Source organism: Trichosurus vulpecula, chromosome 4 (genome assembly GCF_011100635.1).
Source record: "Trichosurus vulpecula isolate mTriVul1 chromosome 4, mTriVul1.pri, whole genome shotgun sequence".
NCBI classification, from domain to species: Eukaryota; Metazoa; Chordata; class Mammalia; order Diprotodontia; family Phalangeridae; genus Trichosurus; species Trichosurus vulpecula.
In genome coordinates, this window is record NC_050576.1 from 64964764 (window position 1) to 64984301 (window position 19538).

A 19538-nucleotide genomic window follows, 5' to 3' on the forward strand; every position below is an offset into this window, starting at 1 on the left:
GCCTGACAAGAAACCATGGTCAAGCGAGTTGCAATCATTGGAGCTGGTGTGAGTGGCCTCACCTCCATCAAATGCTGCTTGGAAGAGGGGCTGGAGCCTACCTACTTTGAAAGGAGTGGCGACATTGGAGGCCTATGGCAATTCACAGTAAGTGATATTTCCTTAACTCTTCTATTAAGTATGCTGACCAGCAACTACCTGGGAAGGTGACCTTGGTCACTTTACCTCTCTGGCCTTCAGTTTACCAGTCTATAACACGAGAGGGTTCACTCAGATAATCTCCAAGTTCTTTCCCTGTCTATATGAGAAATTGTTCTGTAGCATTTTAGATCAACCCAGTGGGAGAATTCTATTGGTGCTAGGATAGAATAATCATAGCTGGCATTTATGTAGTGCTCTAAAGTTGACAAAGCACTTTCTATATCTTAATCTCATTTAATCCTCACAACAACCCTGTGGAGGCAGATGCTATTATTATCCCCATTTTCCAGAGAAGAGGTGGAGGGAGATCAAGTGACTTACACAGGAGTTCTACATCTCATCCACTCACGTAGGTTTCTCTTTTTATTCAGCCTTGATCTATGATTGCCTGAATGAGTGGAACTCCCAATGAGGAAGCTCCCTCTGCAGCAGGCCAGTTCTGTGATTTACAGGAAGTTGCTTAAGGCACTGAGAAGTTAAATTACTTGACCATGATCACACAGACAAGCCTATGTCAGATGTGGGACTCAAGCCCCTACCTTTGTGACTCTGGGGCCCTTCCCCATGCTTTCTTTCTCTCTCACAGTTGCAGGTAGGTAAATTCCACTGAAGGTGGTATTTCTCCCCATGTCATTTGGAATATTGACTTGTTGAAAGTTTTAATTACTGAAGGATAATAACAATTTCTTCTTTGTGATGTTTTTATAGGAATATGTTGAAGAAGGCAGGGCTAGCCTTTATAAATCTGTTGTTACGAACAGTAGCAAAGAGATGTCCTGTTACTCAGATTTTCCTTTCCCAGAGGATTTTCCAAACTTTGTGCCACACTCAAAATTTTTGGAATATCTCAAGATGTATGCGAACAAGTACAACCTTCTGAAATGTATCCAATTCAAGGTATGTCACTAGGAGTTGTTGCTTGGTAGAACTATGCTTTCCACATATCTTCTTTTGTTGCATTCTATCTGAGACTCAAGTTCTGTGCTTGAGATTGAGTGACTGGCAAAGATCAGTGCTACTTGGCAGGATTCCATCATATCCTGGGGGCTTCTCAGTTAACCTGTGAAGGCAAGTATGTATTCATGCTATATAACCCACATGTACAAACCTGTCTATGTATGGCCTTTATCTGAATGGCCACAGGTTCTAATCCATATAGAGTAATGGTATCAAACATAATCCTATACCTACAATTCCTGGGTCTCTATTTTTGTTGCCTGGAAATCAGGACTCCTTGAAGGGGATGGGGAGGAATGATATTTACATACTCGAGATTCTTTTTTCCAGACCGTTGTCTGCAATGTGAAAAAATGTCCAGATTTCTCTACCTCTGGCCAGTGGGAGGTAACCACTGAACATGAAGGGAAGAAAGAGTCAGCCATATTTGATGCGGTCATGGTCTGCACTGGTTATCTCACTGACCTGTTTTGGCCACTAGATACTTTACCAGGTATAGTATTGTCTTCAAAGTCCCTATATTTTTTTTTTATCTTCTTATTCTAATTATCTTCTTATTCATGTATCTGGTTTAGAACGTTTTGAAAAAAAATCACGGTGTTATACCATGTGGATATAACCCAAAAGCCGCGTCATGGGCCTTCTTTTCTTCTTATTCTCTGTCTCTTGGTGATCTGATCAAGTGTAGGGGGCTTAATTAGCATCTCTATTCTGATGACTCAGAGATGTATATATCTTATATAAGTATTTCTTTCTCCTGAGTTCCAGTCCCACATCACAAACTGTCTATTGTGCATTTCAAGATAGATTACTCTAGGCATTTCTAATTCAAAATATCCAAAATAGAACTCATTGTATCACCCATATTCCCTTCCATACTTCTTTCAGTCACCCAAGTTCACAATCTATCTCATCCTCAATATCTCACTCTCCATCACTCTACATAACCAATCATCTGCCAGATCTTTTCACACCTCCTTAACATCTCTTGCATCTATGCCCTCTTCAACACTCATCCAGCCATCACCCTATTTCTGATCCTCATTATCTTTCCCCAGCCTATTGCAATAGTCTCCCAATGCCTCTCCATCCTCCACATTACTACAATAGTAATATTCACAAAGCATAGGTCTTGCCATGTGACTTCACTATTCAATAAATTCCAGTGGCTTCCTCTTTCCTCTGGGATAAAATCTCTGTCATTTAAAGTCATTCACAATATGATTCCAATATGGAATCAGCTTTTCCAGCCTTATTCTACATCACTCCCTTTCACACATTCTATAGTCCAGCCAAACTGGTTCTCCAACTCTGTCTCACACAAGACTGATTTCAATACATGTGGCTGAAACCTTCCACATGTATTGTCTCTCTCCCAATTATTAAATATGAATCCTATTAATGGTCATGCTCAACATATACTGCAATCAGGCGCTGACATTTTGACACAGTATTACTGGAACAAGAAAAGAAAGGAAATGCATATTTCAGAAAGAATGCCATTCACCCAACCTAACCAAACTTTCTGGTTCTAGGTTATTTTGAGAGATAGTGTGGTATAGTGGAAACCCACCAAAGATCTTGGGAAATAGGCTTCTGAAATATTCTGGCCTTGCAATCCTGGGAAAGATATCTAAGGTCCCACCACTTAGCAACATCCCAAATCAAGAGAGGAGAAGAAAAATAGCTTCTTCTTATCATAAAAGAAAATTTAAAGATTAAATCAATGCCACTTGACATGGCGGTACACATTGTAATCCCAGTTACCGGGAGGCAGTAGTGGATTACGTTGATCCAGATGTCTAAACCAAGGTCAGCATTAATATAGTGAGCCCCCAGGAACAGGTGGCTACCATATTGCCTAAAGTGGGACAAACTGGCCCAAGTGAAAAATGGAACAGATCTAGGATTTGGGGGTATGAGCCCAATGTGGCACAATGTGGGATATGCAGAGAGGAAACTGTGAGAGGCTGAAACTCTGAAGAAACAATCACAGATCCAGCCTTGGGTGGCTACAGAAACTAGCAAGATTTCATAATAGCTGATAACAAGGATATGTCCCACAGTTCCAGAATATAGGACACAATAAGAAGTAAATAATTCAAGCCTACTGTGTGCCAGGCACTGTGCTAAGCACTGGAGATACAAACAAAGGCAAGATGCCCTCTGCCCTCAAGAAGCTCACAATCTACCACACTTACTCTGAAACCTGTCTTCAGAACTGGGCAGATTGAATATGGAAAAACAGCAAGGGTGTTGGGTTTAGAGTCAGAAGACATAGGTACAAATATCAGTCTGCAACTTATCTAAACAACAAATTTCACCCTATGGGCCCCTAGTTTCCTTGTCTATAAAATAAAGGAGTTGGAGTAAATTACTGATAAGTACCTTTCAATTTTTAATATATGTTCCTATGATCTGGCAAAAGTGTGGACACTTAGCAAAAGGAAAATAACCATTCAAGAGGTGTGGTGAAATCATCCCGTTCTTGTCTTCCAACACTGCTGGGGGCAGCCAACCAGAGCCCACTTGAATCAGGGTCAAAGATTCCTCTGATACCAAATATCAAATACTGGCGGCCACTCAGAGTCTATGTGAAAAAAGGTTTTTGAAGAATAAGAACTTTGATCTTATGAATTCACCCTGGTGCACCTCTCACCTTGCACCTGAGTTATTGCCATAGCCTTCTGATGGTCTCATTGGATCAAGTCTTTCCCCACCCCAATCCATCTTCCACTCAGCTACCAAAGTGATCTTTCCAAAGTACATATCCAACTATATGCCCCCCCTCCCCCATTCAGTAAACTCCAAGTGCCTCCATGTTACCTCTAAGATTAATATTTAAGCTAACAACTTATCTAGGGGGAATATCTTGCCTGTAGTGTCATATGCTCTTCTTCATTGCCTGAAACAAGGACATTCAAATAACTAAATTTAGGTACTAAAGTCACCATTAATTCCTCCCAGGCTGGTATTTTGTTCTATGTTGGCTCTACATAAGTAACTTGCATCACAGTATCTGGAAAATCCATTTCCGACATCCTTAAACAGGAAATAGTGCCTGTCTATTTCACTAGGGCAATCCCATCTGGATACGAAGAGCAGGAAGAATAAAAAGTAAGTATTCCCCTTGGAGCTCAGGAGCCTTTGGGTGAGCCCATTGGTGGCGGAACGGAGAGGAATTTTCCCTATTTAGTAGCTGATCTTCCCCAGCAGAATTGTCTTGAAAGAACACTCTCCCTTCCTAGTAATCCTGGGGAAAAATATCACAAAGCAATGCAAAATAACCCCATTCCATGCTCTTATCTCAACTTAGTATAAGAAATTTTGAAGGGACTATTTTTTAATGGTAGTCACTTATCTTCTGGCTACATTGATAAAGAACCTGCTGGAGAAATCCTTCAATTATGAGATTAAAGAGCCACAACTCAGAAGTCCTGTGTAAAATAAATAAAGGATATTTTGAAGAGGTTCAGAACTTGTTTTGTTCTGTTGCTTTTTTCTGTTTTAGTTTTGTTCATTGGTTGGTTACCCTGCAGCCTCCAATCATCAAATCTAACATGGCCTGGGATAGTGGCTTGGAACTTTGTCATCCACATTTTTGATATTGGGTTGAGCTACCAGGACACCCTCTAGCATCTACCAAAATTTTAGATAGACAGTCCTAAAGCTAGTGTTTTAGGTACCAGTCTTGCATCCCACAGTCAAGATTTCTTATTTTCATCGTAGCATTAGAAGTCTTTTCCTCCTCCTAAGCCACCTGGGAGTCAAAATCACTCTCATCCCCCTTTCCTTTTGTCTTATGTTTTATGTTTCCTTTGTGTTTTATGTTTCCTTATGTCTTTTGTTTTCTCTCTTGAATAGAAACCAGAGTTTTGCTACAGGCTAGGTCATATTGAAAACGACATGTCATTATTCCTATGTGGTGACTAGGACAAAGGCTATCTCCCTGGTACAGTAACAAACAATACCAGTAAGAATTATTAGCTTGAACGGACTTTGCACTAGTTCATAAAGACATTCAATACCCACTGGACTATATATACCAACTCCCTACCTCATTATATGCATCCTGGACTCATCATTCTATGCATCCTTGACTTTAGACATCTACGTACTCCCTATATCTATCTTGTTAAACAAGATATTGATGGGTGGCAGACTGGGTAATTCTCAGTCGACCCTGTCCCCTAGTTAACTTAGTGAAGGAGCATACCTAAAAGCATGCCTCCCTGTGGCCCCACCTTTGGCTTTCCCTGGTGAACTCTGGGTAAAATGCCTGTGCAGTAGATACAAAAAGTATATGTTGCTTTAAGAATAGACCACTCCTTAACCACTCCCTAATCCCACCCTTTGTCACCTAGTTAGCATATTTGGCACGTGTTTTGCTATAGTTTCTCCTATGTAAACTTTAACTGACAGACCTGTATTTTAGGAAAATCACTTTAACTCCATGTGGAAAATGGATTAGAGTGGGAAGAGATGAAGCAAGTAAAGCAATTAAGAGACTATTTCAATGGTACAGTTGAGAGGGGAAGAGGGCCTGAACAGGGTGGTGGTTGTGTAAATACGTAGGAGGAAAAATGTGAGAGACACAGAGGAAGAATTAACAAACTTGACAACTAATTTAAGCTATAAGGTGGGAGTGAGCAATGGAGGACAACTTGCAGGTTATGAACCTGGAAGGACTGTAATTTCCTTGAAAGAATGAGTGTAGGTTGGAGAGTGGTGGGTAAAAGGGAAAAAAATCTCTGTTTGGGGCAAATTGAATTTGAGATGGTAATGTGATATCCAGCTAAAAATATCCTCTAAGTAGTTGGAGATGCATGACTGGATCCAAGAGCAAGCAAAGTGGGACTTATTTACTCTTTTTTTTTCTTTTGGAGTACTTCTCAGCACTAAGACAATCAAGTGCCTTTAATTGAGTCTTGCCTTTGTTTTTAGGAAGGCCCACATCCTTTTCCTAATCATGTCAGGAGAGGTGTGAAGCACTCGGGCCCTAAGAAGGGTACATGTACCCAGAGTACAGCCAGAAAAGATCTCTCAGAACTGTGGAAGGAGAGGTTTTGCTTCAGTGGGGTGTAAAGACAATTAGCGAATGGGAATATTTTCCCAGCCCATTTGAGTGGGCTTCGAAGGTGTGGCTCTCAGGGTCCTGGGTGGAGTGGCTAGGACTGGAGCCAATGGTAGGCACCTGATTTCTGGTCCACGTGATGACATGAAGCCTGTAGTGGGAGTAGCTTGCTGAATGGTTGGAGCAGAGCTAAGAGGCAGTTGGTGAGAGCAATTAAGAGCTGAAGGGGAGAGGAAGCAGTCAGCTAGCTGAAACACAGCTTGGAGATTGAGGCAGAAGCAGCGGCAACGGCAGTAGGCGCTGCAAAAAAGAAGGACTGACCCTCATGGAGGCCGGAGAGTGCTGAGCAGGGGCTTGAAGCTGGTGGGTGGTCTTCTTGCTGGATGGCCCTGGCATTGGGGGTTTGGGGGAAGCACCACTATGGCTTGGCTTGCTGCCATAATGTTTTGCTGTGGCCTCCTCGTCACTATTGTGAAATGGGCATACCGGTTTTGGAAGGTTCTTGCCAGGATGACGAATTGGGGATGCTTGTCCGTGGGTCTCCTACTTTTCAGTTTCAATAAATTCTTTAACTCCTATGCCTTCTACTTAGAGAATTCTTATATCCTGAGATTCTGAACCATTCAGGCATATTAGTGGTAATCTTTGAAGTCATGAATTCTGCCTTAATGATATGGGGATGGGGAGCACTCACTGGAAGAGAATTCCTGTGATTTCACCAGACAAGACTCTGGGTACCTGTTAAGGAACGCCCCAGCTCTGAAAACCCATATGTTGGTGCTTCTTTCTCTGGTAACTTTGTATGTATTATTATGGTCTCAAAGATAGAAACCTGTCTGTTGACTTCTGTTATTTTGCTCTTTTTATATAATTTCTGCTTATAAATTCTGTTTGTGTTTTCTCTGAAGGTCAGGGTACTGACATTTTCCCCTGAACTAAGTGAATGATATATTTATATTTAATAAAAGTGAGATTATAAACCTCTTAAAGTTACTTTCCTTAGAAAAGCAAATAAAAGAACCTGTGCTAGTAGCTCCCCTGTGTGTTGGTGTTATTTGTCTTATTGTTGGCCTTACCCAGCCACTGTAGCTGCAAGTAAGATTGTTGCTACACTACATTTCCAAAAGAGAGATTGGAAGTCTACTGTTTAGAAATGATCATTAGGTCCATGTAAACTAATGAGGTGACCAAGTAAAAGTATAGGGAAAACATGAGAAGGCCCAAGACAAGGTGCATAGCCTTGAGCTACCTCCAGAATTATAGGGTGTGATGATGATGACCATTCGACAAAGGATACATAAACTATCTTCTCCTTAAGTAGCATCAGAATAATCTCATTTCTCTATAATACCTGTGGAGGATTAAGGGACAATTAATGAACTTATCCTATAAAGTCATTGTAAATGTCACTGGGTTTATAAGTAATATACTTTGGGTCATATTGGAAGATAGTTTGATTGATGGGTGGATGATTTGTGGAGGATGTCTCAGTGTATATTGGCAAGTTCATAGGTGTATCACACTGGAAAAAATGAAGAGAAACTGTTTTAATGGATTAAAGAATGTGTTAGGAAATGACAGGCTTGGACTATAGGAAGCAATGTTGTATAGTGGATAAAAATGGTCCTGGAGTCAAGAAGACCTGAGTTCAAATTTGGCCTTTCACATTCACTAGCTGTGTGCCCTTGGGAAGGTCATTTGACCTCTATCAGTCTCAATTTCCTCATTTGTAAAATGTGGAAAATAATAGGTACATAGGTTAGCCACAAAGGTTATTGAACAACCACAGAAGGAAGGGGAATATAAGGAGTAAAAATTAGAGGAGGATGAGGAGAAAGTTTTATGGGATCATAAAGGTCAGAGATTAGATCTGGACAGGAGAAATGTATCATGACTTCAGAAGTTGAAAAAAGAAGAAAATGCTTCATCCTGAAAGAAGAGGAGATGGGTCGAAGGAGGAGAAGCTATGAAGAAGCTGGGCAGAAGGATATGGAGGGAAAAGGTTGGGACAGAAGAACTCCTGATATAAAAGGAAAATGACTAGAAAAAAGAGGAGATGTGGAAGCAATAGAAGGAAGGTCTTAAGGATGATATAATAATAAGACAAGGTAAATAATTTGGTAAAATAAGAGATTAACGGGAAATTGTATGTAATTGTCAAGGTGCTAGTAAGATAAGGAGAGAAATAATTTTGAAGTTGAAGACCCCCCCATGTGTAGTTTGGCCCAAGTACTCTGTAAGAGTGCTGATAACCAGACACAAAAACCAATGATATCACTCCAATGAACTATGGAGATTAATGAAAATATGCAGGGTTTTGCTCCACTGACCAAAGAACAGCTACCTGTGCTCCAAGATCAAACTGGTCTCATTACTAGAAGAGAAGCTAAAAGACCTTGAGAACATCTTTCTAGTCTCCAAGTAATCAAGGAAACAAAGTATTCCTATATACTTACATACATATAGTATATATGTATATATATAATATATTGTTTATTTATTTATTTTGGTTTCAACATTCACTTCCATAAGATTTTTAGTTTTACATGTTTTCCCCATCCTTCTCCTCCCCATCCCCAAGACAGTGTGAAATCTGATATAGCCTCTACTTATACATTCATTTAAATATATTTTCACATTAGTCATGATGTAAAGAAGAATTATAACTAATGGGAAGAACCATGAGAAAGAAGAAACAAAACAAAACAACAAAAGAAAAAGAGGCCAAATAATATGCTTCCATCTACATTCAGACTCCAAAGTTCTTTCTCTGGATGTGGATAGCATTTTTTATCATGAGACTTTTAGATCCTTGCATTGATAAGAAGAGCTAAGTCTATCACAGTCAGTCATCATATAGTGTGGCTGTTACTGTGTACAATGTTCTCCTGGTTCTGCTCATTTCACTCAGCATTAGTTCATGTAAGTCTTTCCAGGTTATCCTGAATTCAGCCTGCTCATCATTTATTATAGCACAATACTGTTCCATTACATTCGTATACCACAACTTGTTCAGCCATTCCCCAATTTTCCCATATCCCCAACATTTATCATTTTGCTCTTTTGTCATGTTAGCCAATCTGATAGATATGCTGTGGTACTTCAGAGTTGTTTTGATTTTCATTTTTCTAATCAATAGTGATTTAAAGCATTTTTTTCTTATGACTGTAGATAGCTTTAATTTCTTACTCTCAAAAGTGCCTGTTGATATCCTTTGACCATTTATCAATTTGGGAATGACTTGCAGTCTTATAAATTTGACTCAGTTCTCTATTTTAGAAATGAAGCCTTTATCAGAGACACTGGCTGTAAAATTTCTTTCCCAGCTTTCTGCTTCCCTTCTAATCTTGGTTGCATTGGCTTTGTTTGTGCAAAAAACTTTTCAATATCATGTAATCAAAATCATCCATTTTGCATTTCAAAATGTTCTCTATCTCTTGTTAGGTCATAAATTCTACTCTTCTCCATAGATCCATCAGGTAAACTATTCCTAGTCTCCTAGTTTGCTTAAGTATCAGTCTGTCATGTATACATTTTGTAAGATGTTGGTCTATACCTAGTTTCTGCCATGCTATTTTCCAGTTTTTCCAGCAGTTTTTGTTAAATAATGAGTTCTTAACCCAAAAGCTGGAGTCTTTGGATTTATAAAGTACTAGATTACTATAGTCATTGACTGGTGTGTCTTGCATATTTAACCTATTCCACTAATCCACCACTCTATTTATTAGCCAGGACCCAGTAGTTTTGATGATTTGCTGCTTTATTATACAATTTAAGTTCTGGTACAACTAGGCTACCTTCCCTTGCATTTTTTTTTTCATTAATTCCCTTGATATTCTGGATCCTTTGTTCTTCCAGATGAATTTTGTTATTGTTTTTTTCTAGCTCCATAGAATAATGTTTTGGTAGTTTGTCTGGCATGGCACTGAATAAGTAATGTAATTTAGGTAGAACTGTCATTTTATTATATTAGCCCGGCCTACCCATGAGGAACTTATGTTTTTCCAACTATTTAGATCTGACTTTATTTGTGTGAAGAGTTTGTAATTGCATTCATATAGTTCCTGGGTTTGTTTTGGCAGGTAGACTCCCAAATAGTTTATAATGTTTACAGTAACTCTGAGGGTAATTTCTCTTTCTATCTCTTGCTGTCGCGCTTTGTCAGTAATATAGAGTAATGCCAATTATTTGTGTGGGTTCGTCTTATATCTTGCAAGTTTACAAAAGTCATTTATTATTTCAAGTAGTTTTTTACTTAATTCTCTAGGATTCTGTAAGTATATCATCATATCATCTGCAAAGAGTGATGGCTTTGTTTCTTCTTGCCCATTCTAATTCCTTCAATTTTTTTCTTCTGTTATTGCTAATGCTAAAATTTCTAGTACAATATTGAATAACCGTGGTGATGATGGACATCCCTGCTTCACCCCTAATCTTATTGCAAAAGCTTCTGGCTTATCTCCATTACATATAATGCTTGCTGGTGGTTTTAGATAGATGCTACTGATCATTTTAAGGAAGATTTCACTTATTACTATGCTCTTTAATGTTCTTAATAGGAATGAGTATTGCATTTTCTCAAATGCTTTATGCTGATAGTTTTCCTAATATTGAACCATCCCTGCATTCCTGGTATAAATCCTACCTGATCATAGTGCATTATCCTCAAGATAGATTGCTGTAATCTCTTTGCTAATATTTCATTTAAAATTTTTGCATCTATAATCATTAGGGAAATTGATTTATAATTTTCTTTCTCTGTTGGTTCTTCCTTGTTTAGTTATCAGTACCATATTTGTATCATAAAAAGAATTTGGTAGGACTCTGTCTTCACCTAATATCTGAAATCATTTATATAATATTAGAATTAGTATTTCTTTAAACGTTTGACAGAATTCACTTGTAAATCCACGTGGCCCTGGAGATTTTTTCTTAGGGAGTTCACTGATGGCTTGTTCAATTTATTTTTCTGAAATAGGATTATTTAAGTATTTTATTTCCTCTTCCAATAATCAGGGCGATTTATATTTTTGGAAATATTCGTCTATTTCACGAAGATTTTCAAATTTTATTGGCAAAATAGCTCCAGATTATTGTTTTGATTTCCTCTTCATTGGTGGTGATTTCACCCTTTTCATTTTTGATGCTGGTAATTTGGTTTTCTTTCTTTTTAATGAAATTAAACAAAGGTTTATCCATTTTGTTGTTTTTTCCATAAAATCAGCTCCTTGTTTGATTTGTTCTCCCAAGAGTTGGTTTTCCTAATTTCAATTTTATTAATCTCTCCTTTAGTTCTCAGAATTTCCAATTTGGTATTTAATTGACCATCTTTAATTTCCTCTTTTTTGGCTTTTTTAGTTGCATGCCCAATTTATTGAACTATTCTTGCTCTATTTTATCCATGTAAGGATTTAGAGATATAAAATTTCCCCTAAGAACAACTTTCATTGCATCCCATAAGTTTTGGTATGTTGTCTCATTATCGTCATTCCTTTGGATGAAGTTAATGATTGTTTCTATGATTTGTTGTTTGATCCATTCATTCTTTAGGATTAGATTATTTAGTTTCCAATTAATTTTTTCTCTATCTTTCTATGGCCCTTTTTACATTTAATTTTTATTGCATCATGATCTGCAAAAGAATGCATTTAATATTTCTGCCTTTCTGCATTAGATTGTGAGGTTGTTATGCCTAATACATGGTCAATTTTTGTGTAGGTGCCAGGTACCACTGACAAAAAGGTATATTCCTTCTATCCGCATTTAATTTTCTCCAAAGATCAGTCAAATCTAACTTTTCTAAAATTCTATTCATTTCCTTAACTTCTTTCTTGTTTATTTTGTAGTAAGATCTTTCTAGTTCTGGGAAGGGGAGATTGAGGCTCCCCACTAGTAGAGCTTTGTTATCTATTTCTTCCAACAAGTCCCTTAAATTTTCCTCTGAAAATTGGATGGTATGTCACTTGGTGTGTGTGTGTGTGTGTGTGTGTGTGTGTGTGTGTGTGTTTACTAATGATATTACTTCATTGTCTGTGGTACCTTTTACCAGGACGTAGTTTTCTTCCTTATCTATTTTAATTAGATCTATTTTTGCTTTTGCGTTGTCTGAGATCAGGACTTCTACCTCTGCTTTTTTTTTACTTCAGCTAAAGCATAATATATTCTGCTCTGGCCTTTTAGCTTTACTCCGGGTATCCTTCTGCTTCAAGTGTGTGTCTTATAAATATCATGTTGTAGGATTATGGCTCTTAATCCACTCTGCTATCCACTTCAGTTTTATGGGAGAGTTTATCCCATTCACATTCACAGTTTTGATTACTATCTGTATTTTTCTCTCCATTCTATTCCCCTTGCCTCCGTTTTTTCGTTTCTCCCTTTCCCTCCTCACTAGATTATTGTTTTTGACTACCACTTTCCTCAATCTGCCCTTCTTTCTATTAGCCCCCTCCCTTTTCTTCCCATTACCCTTACTACTTCTTCCCTCCCTTCTATCCACTCCCTCCCTTTTCTTTCCCCTTTCTCCTCCTACTTCCTATAGGGCAAGTTAGATTTCTATACCTAACTGATTATGTTGTTCCCTCTTTGAGCCAAATCTGAGGAGTGTAAGGTTCAAACAATGTTCATCTCCCTCCTGACTTCCCCTGTACTGTAACAGGTTTTTGTGCCTTATCAAGTGATGTAATTTACCCTTCTCTGCCTCCTCCTTTCCACTCCTCCCAGTACAATTCCTTTTCACCATTTAATTAGATATTTTTATCATCACCTCAAAGTCATAAAAGGTCTTAAGGACACCTATCTAGTTTCCTGGAAATCAAAGAAGACAGGGTATTCTTTTTTTAAAAGAATGAATTCAAATTTAAAAATGAAATGATATTTTACAAGAATGAATGTCAAAACAAAAAAGAAGTATCTGAAAACACAAAGGGAAAATTTGACTTATGTTCACATTTTGGATGTTGAAAAATGTCATACAAATGACAAAAGAAAGCAGAAGGATCCCTAAAGCCAACAAGTAGGTATTGGGCACTTCAAGGGGAGGAAAGAGATAGGCATTTTGAGGAATGATGTCCTCTAAGGAATGATGGTGTGGATCCATAGGATCTGTCAGCTGAGAGAGCATCCTCTATGCATCAATGGAAAAAGAAATGATAATTGATGACTGATGGGCACTGGATCAACTGTCCACTGACCTAATAAGAGATGTCTTCTGTCTTCCTAGGGCATGCATCTAAAGTGTGATAAGAGAACTTCTCCAGATTTGTCAAACTGAACTGTAGTATCCACTTCTTGAAATTCTCTTGGGCATAAATGGTATTGGCAGAAAGAAACAAAAGAAGCAGATTATAAATCTTAAGCAAAAAACTTTGCAGACATGTACATGGTATGCATCATAGCTACACACTAAAGGAAAAGGATTTGGAAAAGGGAAGAATACATAAGAAGGGAAGCAGATGGTTAAAAAGATTACGTCTGCAAATGGAATTTGGATTTTTTGATCACAGCTTTTTAATCTAGGAATGATTAGCTCCTGTCCAGGAACAGAATGCATCTAATAAAAGGCTGCTAGGAGTGCTAGAAATCTTGTAACTCTAATCCAAATAAAACTGAAAAGGAAGGGGAGAGAGAGGAAACTGTGTTTATGCACTAAACTAAACACTAGAGAGTGTAGCTTCAATGTTGGATGAAGATTGGCAGTAATGACACACAGAAACTGAAAGGACAGAAAACTTAAGACTGGGATCTGATAAAAAAAAAAAACCCATGGCCTCAGATATCTATCCCTCACATATTTTTCACTAAACCTCTCCTGTTACAAATTTTTCTAGTATGGTAGAGGGCACCACCATCCTCCCAGTCTTCCAAACTGGAAACCTGGGTGTCATCCCTGACTCCTCACTCACACTTCCCACATCACCACCCCCATTTTCAATCTGTAGCCAAGTCCTCTTGATCCTATCCATCATGATAGCTTGCTGATTGTTTTCAGTTCCTCAAGTATCTCTCCTACAGTCTTTCCTCCACTCAGCTGCCTAAGTGATCTTGCCATCTTTCTGACTGTATTATCTAATGCCATTCAATAAAATCCAATGGCTCCCCATTACTTCCAGGATTAAATACAAAAATCCTCTGTTTGGGTTTTGGAGCCCTTCATAACTTAGACCGTTCCTCACCTTTCCTGTCTCCTTCTACTTATTTCCTTCTGCATATTCTTCCATCCAGCAACACTGGCTTCCTTTCTTCCTCGCACAAGAGACTCCATCTCCTAAGTCTGTGTAGTCTTACTCTCTGTCCCGCATGCCAGTAACATTCTCCCCCATCATCTCTGCCTTTTGTCTTCAATGACTTCCATCAAGTCTCAGCTAGAATCTTACCTCCTACAAGAAGCATTTCTCAGTTCCCTTAATGCTAATGCCAATAATCCAATCTCACAAAAAGAAAGAGAAGTAGTTGTCAAACAACTATCAATTGCGGGAGAGTAGTACTCCTGGTGCTAATGGATTCACAGGAGAATTCTATCAAACTTTTAAAGAACTTGTTCCAATACCACATAAATTATCCTCTGAAATTAAGAAAGAAAGCACTTTACCAGATTCCTTTTATGAGATAAACATTGTCTTAATTCTATTGCCTTTTTTTTTGAGTCAATCTCCAACTTATCCTGTGTACACACACACACACACACACACACACACACTCACACACACACACATACACACACACACATGCACACATACGTATTCTCTGTACATAGTTGTTTTCAAGTTGTTCTCCTCCCCTCCCCATCAGACTATCAGCCCCTTGAGGGCAGGTCTATTTTAGCCTTTCTTTGTATCCTAGCACTTACCATCATGCCTGGACCAGGGTAACTGCTTAACAAATGGTCTAGACACAAGAGCACAAAGAACAGATGACAAGCAGGATGAACTCAAGCTCCTAATATAAGGAGACAAATTTAACCTGATAGATGTCACTGTGCCTGGCTGGTATGAGACCCATGAATGGAATATAGCACAGAAACATTATGCTTTACTTGAAAAAACAGGGGAGGTTGGGAGTGGGTGGTGGAAAGGAAGGGACATAGCCGTACATATATTTTTAAAATATATCATTTTTTTTCATCTATAAAATGAGGTACTCTCCCTCTTTACTGCCTCTTGAAAGCTATAACTCCTTCAAGGCAATAACCACCTAGAATAACCTTTCCCGATTCTCTCATCTGGTAATCTCCTCCCTCCAAAAATGTTTGCCTATTTTTATACCTTTTATGTATTTGTTTGTTTGCTTATTTATTATGTACATGCCATCTTCACTTTCCCCAACAGAACATAAGCTCCTTGAAGATAAGTATAATTTCATTTTTGTCTTATATCACTAGAATCTGTTATGGTGCCTAGGACAAAGTAGGCATTTCATAATTGATTATTGAAGTAATTTGAATGAATTGCCTCTAAGGGCCCTTCCAAATCTAATCTAAGATCAAGAATGTGCTCATATAAGGATACATAAGACCGTAAAGGGAAAAATGTGGCAGGAAGCATTGGGATAAAGACAAGGGTGGCAGAAATATAAGCAATACCATAATCAACAGTCCATTGGACAAAAAGAAGAAAAAGTGGGAGGTGTACATTTTATTGCATGTGCGTACATCACCAGGTACAGGAGTACTGTAGCAAAACCTAGATTAACAGGCAATATCTCAGAGACATACATTTTTAAAGCAGGAATGAAACCTCTAGTGCCTTCTGCTTTGTGATTCTTCCCTTCTCAATTTTCCTCTCTCCCTATGTTGTTCCACTATTCCATTTTCTTCTTCCTCTAAAGGAGAATTTGAAAAATAAACCAGAACAAATGCTCCTCCCACTTTCTAAATAGTTTGAATGATCCTAGATATACTGCTGCAAAAAGAAGCTGATCCTGTCAGATCTGTATTCTATTGGTCTAAGAAGTTGGGGCTTTTGTTTGTTCCTCCCTCAATTAAGAACTGATTTGAGATACATTCCTTTATGCATTTCTTTATTTCTTAGTTACATCTGCTGAGTGACTCACATGGTCATGAGTTTAGACATGGGAGGGACCTTAGAAACCATCCAGTCTTATTGGCCCAAAGTCCCACAACTGAAAACTGGCAGAGCCAAATTTCAGAACTGAGTTTTCTGAACCTGAATATAGCCTTCTTTTGACTGTACCGTTCTGGTCCCTGGTTCACCTATGTGACTTACCATCCCAGTGCCATCCAACAATGACAGGCCTGGATCCCTAGGGATGTGCCCATGTGATCAGCATGTCAATCCATAAAGTCTCATCAGAGCCCTGGACCTCCCACCTATAAAAACAAAACAGATCCCCAAAGCAAAATAGTAGGTGGAGACAGCACCAAGCTCTTGTAGTAGGATTGACATTTGCACAGGGGTGCAAGGGCTATATCACAGCAGACAGCAGTTTTGGGGATGGCAGTAGTAAACTGAGAAGGGAAACATGAAGGAGGAAACAGGATGTGATTTTTTTTTACATAATTTATTTATTTTAAAATTTCAACTTTCACTGCAATGAGTTTTAAATTTTCTCAAACTCCCTTCCCCCTACACCTCTCTAAGATGGCCTACTATCTGATATAGGCTCTACATATACATTCCCATTAAACATATTTTCACATTAGTCATTTTGTATAGAAGAATTAAATGAATGGGAAAAACCATGAGAAAGAAAAAACTCCAAAACATAAAAAAGAAAAGAAAATAGTATGCTCGACTCTTCATTCACACTCCATAGTTCTTTCTCTGGATGTAGATAGCATTTTCCATCATGAGTCCTTTGGGATAGTTTTACGTCCTTGCATTGCTGAGAAGAGATAAGTCTATCAAAGTCAGTCATTGCACAATATGGCTGTTGCTGTGTACAATGTTCTCCTGGTTCTGCTCATTTCACTCAGCCCCAGTTCATATACACCTTTCCAGGTTTTTTGGAAGTACACCTATTCATCAATTCTTATAGCACAATAATATTCCATTACATTCATATACCACAATTTGTTCAGCCATTCCTTAATTGATGGGCACCCCCTCGGTTTCCAACTTGGCCACCACAAAGGGAGCTGCTATAAATATTTTGGTATACATGGGTCCTTTGCCCATTTTTAAGATCTCTTTAGGATACAGCCCTAGAAGCAGTATTGCTGGGTTAAATGCTATGCACACTTTTACAGCCCTTTGGACATAGTTCCGAATTGCTCTCCAGAATTGTTGGATCAGCTCACAGCTCCACCAATAATGAATTATTGTTCTAACTTTCCCACATTTTCTTCAACATTTATCATTTTACTATTTTGTCGTGTTAGCCAATCTGATAGGTGTGAGGTGGTGCCTAAGAGTCGTTTTGAATTGCAATTCTCTGATCAATAGTGATTTAGAACATTTTTTCATATGGCTATACATAGCTTTAATTTCTTCCCCTGAAAACTGCCTGTTCATATCATTTGACCATTTATTAATTGGGACAATATGATTTTTTGAAAGGGCTATATAATGATTCTTGAAGAAACAGGGGCTATCATTCTGGTTCTGCAAATAACCAGTCTTGTGACTTTTGACTTGAACCTTTGGGCTTCAGTTCTCACCCAACAAGTGAGATGTTGCACTATATGCACTTCCAGGTCCCTTCTATTCTCTATTGATGAATCCAGGAAGGTGAAGGGGTAGTAGCATTATCCCTGGTAACGAGAGTACACATACCTTCATACCCAGTTTGCAGTTTTCCCCAAAACTGTTATCTTCCAGAATTGCCCTAACATTGGCACTGCTGCAGATAAGAAGTATAAAAGGGAAAAGAATAGCATTAAACCAGTGTCCATGGCATGGTTTTCTCAGACCCGTACAAAGAGGGCAGTTGTAGAGGACCCAAATTGGTTAAACCTTTTGAATTCCATAAGACCTTTCCCGGTTTTTCTGGAAAACCCAAGGATAGAGTGGAGCATTTCTATTTATGAGAAGGATCTATTCTAGGAAGAGAGGTTCCAACAGAAGCAACAACTGAAGAAACTCTTCTTGATCCTTGCCTGACAAGAGACCATGGTCAAGAGAGTTGCAATTATTGGAGCTGGTGTAAGTGGCCTCACCTCCATCAAATGCTGCTTGGAAGAGGGGCTGGAACCTACCTGCTTTGAAAGGAGTGCTGACATTGGAGGCCTATGGCAATTCACAGTAAGTGATATTTCCTTAACTCTTCTATTAGGTATGTTGACCAGCAACTACCTGGGAAGGTAAACTTGGTCACTTTACATCTCCGGCCTTCAGTTTACCAGTCTATAACATGAAAGCATTCACTCAGACAACCTCCAAGTTCTTTCCCTGTCTATCTGAGGAATTGTTCTGTAACATTTGAGATGAACCCGGTGGGGTGGGGGTGGAATTCTATTGATGCTAGGATAGAATAATCATAGCTGGCATTTATGTAGTGCTCTGAAGTTGACAAAGCACTTTCTATATCTTAATCTCATTTAATCCTCACAACAACCCTGTGGAGGCAGATGCTATTATTATCCCCATTTTCCAGAGAAGAGGTGGAGGGAGATCAAGTGACTTACACAGGAGTTCTATATCTCATCCTCTCACATAGGTTTCCCTTTTTATTCAGCCTTGATCTATGATTTCCTGAATGAGTGGAACTCCCAATGAGGAAGCTCCCTCTGCTGAAGGTCAGTTCTGTGATTTAGAGAAAGTTGCCTAAGGCACTGAGAAGTTAAATTACTTGACCATGATCACACAGACAAGTCAATGTCAAAAGTGAGACTGAAACCTATACCTTCCTGACTCTGGGGCCCTTCCCCATGCTTTCTTTGTCTCTCACAGTTGCAGGTAAGTAAATTCCACAGAAGGTGGTATTTCTCCCCATGTTATGTTGAATGTTGACTTGTTGAGAGTTTTAATTACTGAAGGATAATTACAATTTCTTCTTTGTGATGTTTTTATAGGAATATGTTGAAGAAGGCAGGGCTAGCATTTATAAATCTGTTGTTACTAACAACAGCAAAGAGATGTCCTGTTACTCAGATTTTCCTTTCCCAGAGGATTTTCCAAACTTTGTGCCACACTCAAAATTTTTGGAATATCTCAAGATGTATGCGAACAAGTTCAACCTTCTGAAATGTATCCAATTCAAGGTATGTCACTAGGAGTTGTTGCTTGGTAGAACTATGCTTTCCACATATCTTCTTTTGTTGCATTCTATCTGAGACTCAAGTTCTGTGCTTGAGATTGAGTGACTGGCAAAGATCAGTGCTACTTGGCAGGATTCCATCATCCCCTGGGGG

General features: G+C 38.7%; 2 protein-coding genes across 4 annotated transcripts in view; both read left to right on the forward strand.

Moving 5' to 3' along the window:
• LOC118846753 (dimethylaniline monooxygenase [N-oxide-forming] 1-like) lies at positions 1 to 4794 on the forward strand. The gene is made up of 4 exons (XM_036755500.1): positions 1 to 147; positions 910 to 1098; positions 1489 to 1651; positions 4670 to 4794. Exons 1-4 carry the CDS (start codon positions 16 to 18, stop codon positions 4792 to 4794), a joined length of 609 nt encoding a protein of 202 aa, XP_036611395.1. The 5' UTR covers positions 1 to 15.
• Positions 4058 to 19538, forward strand: part of LOC118847462 (dimethylaniline monooxygenase [N-oxide-forming] 1-like) — a 27362-nt gene continuing 11881 nt past the window's right edge. The window contains exons 1-3 of one of the 3 annotated variants that reach the window (XM_036755942.1): positions 4058 to 4275; positions 18232 to 18429; positions 19200 to 19388. In XM_036755942.1, the coding sequence (XP_036611837.1) occupies positions 18298 to 18429; positions 19200 to 19388 (321 nt within the window). In that variant the 5' untranslated portion in view covers positions 4058 to 4275; positions 18232 to 18297. Of the gene's footprint in view, positions 4276 to 18231; positions 18430 to 18862; positions 19084 to 19199; positions 19389 to 19538 lie in introns of those variants that run through there. The other 2 variants (XM_036755943.1, XM_036755944.1) reach the window with 2 other exon arrangements.